Source organism: Haliotis cracherodii, unplaced genomic scaffold (assembly GCF_022045235.1).
Source record: "Haliotis cracherodii isolate W230 unplaced genomic scaffold, xgHalCrac1.p SCAF_5, whole genome shotgun sequence".
NCBI lineage: Eukaryota > Metazoa > Mollusca > Gastropoda > Lepetellida > Haliotidae > Haliotis > Haliotis cracherodii.
In genome coordinates, this window is record NW_027266308.1 from 1,576,661 (window position 1) to 1,581,141 (window position 4,481).

At 43.8% G+C, this 4,481-nt stretch overlaps 1 protein-coding gene across 1 annotated transcript; it reads left to right on the plus strand.

Annotated features, from left to right (window-relative positions):
- The first annotated feature begins 638 nt into the window (after nt 1-638).
- Nucleotides 639-1,193, plus strand: LOC139442232 (cytochrome P450 2B15-like). The gene has a single exon (XM_071223012.1). It carries the CDS (start codon nt 639-641, stop codon nt 1,191-1,193), a length of 555 nt encoding a protein of 184 aa, XP_071079113.1.
- Nucleotides 1,194-4,481: the final 3,288 nt, after the last annotated feature.

Here is a 4,481-nt window from a genome sequence, read left to right on the forward strand (position 1 = left end):
GTAAGATTGCCCACAGTTCCAGTCAATTTTGTAAACTTCACCTTTAGGCTCTTGGGGTTTGGTTGTGTTCCTGCCGTTGGCTCTTAGTAGGTCTTGAGGGAGTTGGAGCTGGTGAAGTGGGTGTCGATGTTGGCTTGCTGTTTGAGGAGGCGGCTGATGATGTGGGAGGCTTTTGCTATGAACGGGAGGGCGATGCGGAAGGGCGCTGATTCGGGTTTAAGGCTCGCAGGTCTGGGTGTGGGATAGAGTACAGAGGTGATGACTTTGTCGACGAGATTGGGTGGATAATTGTTGAGGTGGGTGAAGGCTTGGTGGAGGTGTTCGATCTCAGGTTTGGGGTCAGCAGAAGAAAGGTCAGCAGAAGAAAGGTTGATGGCTCGTTTTGGTGAGGGTGGAGATGATGCCAGTCTTGGTTCTAGGAGGGTGGTTAGAGTTGAAGCGGATATACTGGTAGGTGTGGGTGCGCTTCCGGTAGACACTGGTTTGCATTCTGTTTGTTTTTCTTCTGGAGACGACATCTAGGAAGGGTAGTTGGTTGTTCTTTTCTATTTCGATGGTGAACTGTAGTCGGGGGTGTTGTTGACGGATCATCCCACATCATCACCCGCCTCCTCAAACAGCAAGCCACCGTCAGGTGGATGTTACTGCTGATGGCCGCCAAACCAACAGTGCAGAGGCGGGTGCAGGAAGAACTGGACGACGTTGTGGGCAGCGGGAGACGACCCAGTATCCTGGACAGAGGTCAGCTGGTTTACACCGCCGCAGTGCTCCATGAGATCAACCGGTTTGTGGCACTGACACCTCTCAGTCTCCCTCACCTCACCACCACCGATACTAATCTCGGGAGATACAGTATCAACAAAAACACTGTTATCTTCATCAACCTGTACTCCATGAGCCATGACCCAGAAGTATGGGGTGGTCCGCATGTCTTCCGACCCGAGCGTTTCCTTGACGCTTCCGGTCAGATCAACAAGTTCCTCCTGGAGGAGTTCCTTCCCTTCTCCACTGGTCGGCGGAAGTGTCTTGGGGAGTCTCTGGCCAGGAACGAACTTTTTCTTTTGTTCACTGGAATCCTACAGAAGTGCAGCATCTTGCAACCACCAGAAGTGAAGGAATACAGCATGGACGCCAACAATGGATTAGCACGCCAATGTCTACCCTACCAAGTACAGGTCCAGCTCAGGACCTGAATCGCCACTGACCCAGCATTCTTCTTAACGACAACAACCCGACAACCCGACAACCTGACAAAAATCCATAAACTGGCCAGGAACGAAATCTTTCTTTTGTTCGCTGGAATCCTACAGAAGTGCAGCATCCTGCAACCTTCAGAAGTGAAGGAATAGAGCATGGACGTCATGAGTGGAACAACGCGCCAATGTCTGCCCTACCTAGTACAGGTCCAGCTCAGGACCTGAGTCGCCATTCCTCTCATGGACAACATCCTGATGAACATTCACGAACTGGACAATAAACTGAACTGTAGAATCCAATAATCACTTGCCGATTTTCAGGGCCACAGGACGCAAGCCTTAAAACCATAAATAAGTTTGGGATGAACAATGTTAATATATTGCCATGTGTTTCAAATGCCAAGACTCAACTCTACACTGAAACACCCTGTGCACACCTCAGAACCAAGCCAGCTACAGTAGCCCAGTAGATTCCCACATAAAAGACCATCAGACTCCAACAGCCAAAGCAGACAGCAAATCAGCCCTCCCAGACCACCATCAAAGATTTCCTAGCCATCACATTCAGTTTGACAAAATCCAAATCCGCTCAACCAAACATTAGGACTTTACCAAACGACAAACTAAGTGGACACATTGATATATTCGATGAATAAGGTGAACGTAATATGAATGACATGAAAAAAAAACATACGGCTACTCTTCCGGCTCTACAGATGCATGGTATTTTTACATATTCAACACTTCAGTACGAAATACAATGTTATCCCAATCAAAATGAAATAGCTTCTATATTATTCCATTATCTTTATTTAAGCTTTCATTGTCTTATCAGCTCTTAAAGCAGTGCAAATCCACTGTAATGTGAACACAATATACACTTCTTCTTAAGTGGTACATGTATATGAGTATATATATATAAGTGGTACATGTATATGAGTATATATATATATATATATATATATATATATATATATATATATATATATACTGAACCGCAAAAGAAACGCGAGTACTGTGTGACTGTGAAATATGGTTTATTCACAAAGCGACAGAGAGGTCAGTTATGATAAGTCTGAGACAGTTCATGTTTTGCATGCACATTGACCACAGTCCATGGAACGTTCTTGCAAGTTCTTGCTTTGGGTCGATCACTCACATGGAAATGGTTGGGTGGGAAATGTCAGTACCTCGTATGCCCTCCCTGGGTGTTCAACACAGCCATACACCTACTGTACATAGAGTGTAGCAGGCGGTTCACGAAGGCCATAGGCACCTCTGCCCACACCCTGACGAAAGCTGCCTCCAGATCAGCACGAGTTCTTGGTGTTGGTACCACCTGGTTCAGCCGTCTCTGTACTTCATCCCACAGGTGCTCGATCGGGTTTTAATCCGGGCGCATAGCCGGCCATGGCATGGTTTGGATGTTGCGCTGGTGCAGGGAGTTCCTGGTGAGCCTGGCCAAGTGGGGACGCGCGTTGTCCTGCTGGAACACGTGGTTCTGGTGACGTGCGAAGTAGGGAACGATGTAAGGTCTCGGGATCTGGTCAATGTAGCGTTCTTTTACAAGTTTATGGATCGGAGCTGATAAAAGTGACTGAAGCGGACATAAAATATTCACGGATGGATTTTCCAAAATGTTTTTTTTGTTTTGCGCCTTCCTTCACTCATCCCCTTTTGCGAGTGGCGATATCGGTGACTTGGTTGTCGAAGTTTCCGCAGTCGCATCCCTGACTGGAAACAGAAAAAAACATGGAATGGAAACCGGAAGTTGGATATTATTAGTTATGGCCGTATACGGTATCATATTAGGTAAGCAGAATATATTGGGCGAGGCATCAATATTTTTCTGCTAACATAACATGACACCGTATACGGCAACTAAAGACACAAAAACGAATTTATTATGCCGAAATAATGACACTAGTTGGTATCTTTGTCGCACATGTCATATCAAAACTTAAAACTCAAAACTTAACACTTACAACCTAAGACGTTAAAGGTCAAAGGGAGACTACTCTTCAAACCTCAGAAGCCAAACCTTCTTGATAATTTTAACTTTATAAAATCTTTATAAAAGTCACGAACGTGATCCAAAAAAACACTAACGTCCTTGAACATCGAAATTAATGATATTAAAACACAAAACAGTTTCGAAAAACGAATTTCTGTACCAGATCTAGAATTTTCATGTGAAATATGTTGGGTGTGTTGGAAAATCCAAAATGGCTGTTCTGACGGTATACGGCATCATGTTAGATCAGTATAAACACCTTGGATTTTAACTGACGGTATACGGGCTCATATGGGGTCAGTAGTTCTTCTCTCTGATTGGTCAATCTCACTTTGAGGCAAAATAAAATAACAGTATGCGTCAGGATATTGTTGGACTGTTTACTACGGGGCCTTACAACACTCGCCCGCCCTCCCCTAGCGTTTGAGAATCGAGAAAATCCAATGCAGTGTCACATGATTGCCAACGATGTCGTTTGCCAGAAGTGGAGTGAGTGAGTGAGTGAGTGAGCTAATATCTAACGTCACATCGGCAGTATTTCAGCCATTTCGTGACGAGAGGTACATTAATGATACATAGATTTAGACAAAATAAAAAGCTGTCAACGGAGGACAGTACAATTACTCGAATATCACAGATTCGATTTAAAACTAGTTGAGAATATATAAAAGCCATAAGTATCAACAACACAATATAAAAATGGGCTAGGGATCGTCAGTAACTAAAGGGAGATCACCATACAAGGGACCGCGGGGACTTACAGCGCCTTTGCTTCCTGCATGGACCCCGGCAGGATTTATATCACCCCTTCAGTCACTGGCGATAGTTTACCAGTTAAGCCTGAGATTAAAATGACAAAAATGCTACTTTTAAAAATTTTGGTATGCATAAAAATACTTCGAATGATTTGGGGCTTACATACCCTCTTGCCAGAAGTGGAGAAATATATGATATGAACTATTTCACTAGCCATTAAGACCAATGAACGACAGTAATTCTTTAACAAGGCAATGCTATTGTAATATAACTCAGCCCCAAACAGCCAATCATATCTCTAGAAATACTTACAAGCGAAAAATGTATATTCTTCACGTATCAGAAATACATCTATCCTTTTAACCCCTGGAGTGATAAATTGTTTTTTCTATGAAAGTGTTAACCTGTCATCTCGAACCTTTCCTGCTGTCATAACCCACTCAGATGTTGACAGGAAGGTTCACATACCTATTTTGAAAGTCATGGCTTTCAACCGTCAGATTAAAAACTAAATG

Excerpts from the sequence above, each read along its gene's own strand:
- LOC139442232 (XM_071223012.1), top strand. The coding sequence starts at position 639 with ATGTTACTGCTGATGGCCGCCAAACCAACAGTGCAGAGGCGGGTGCAG.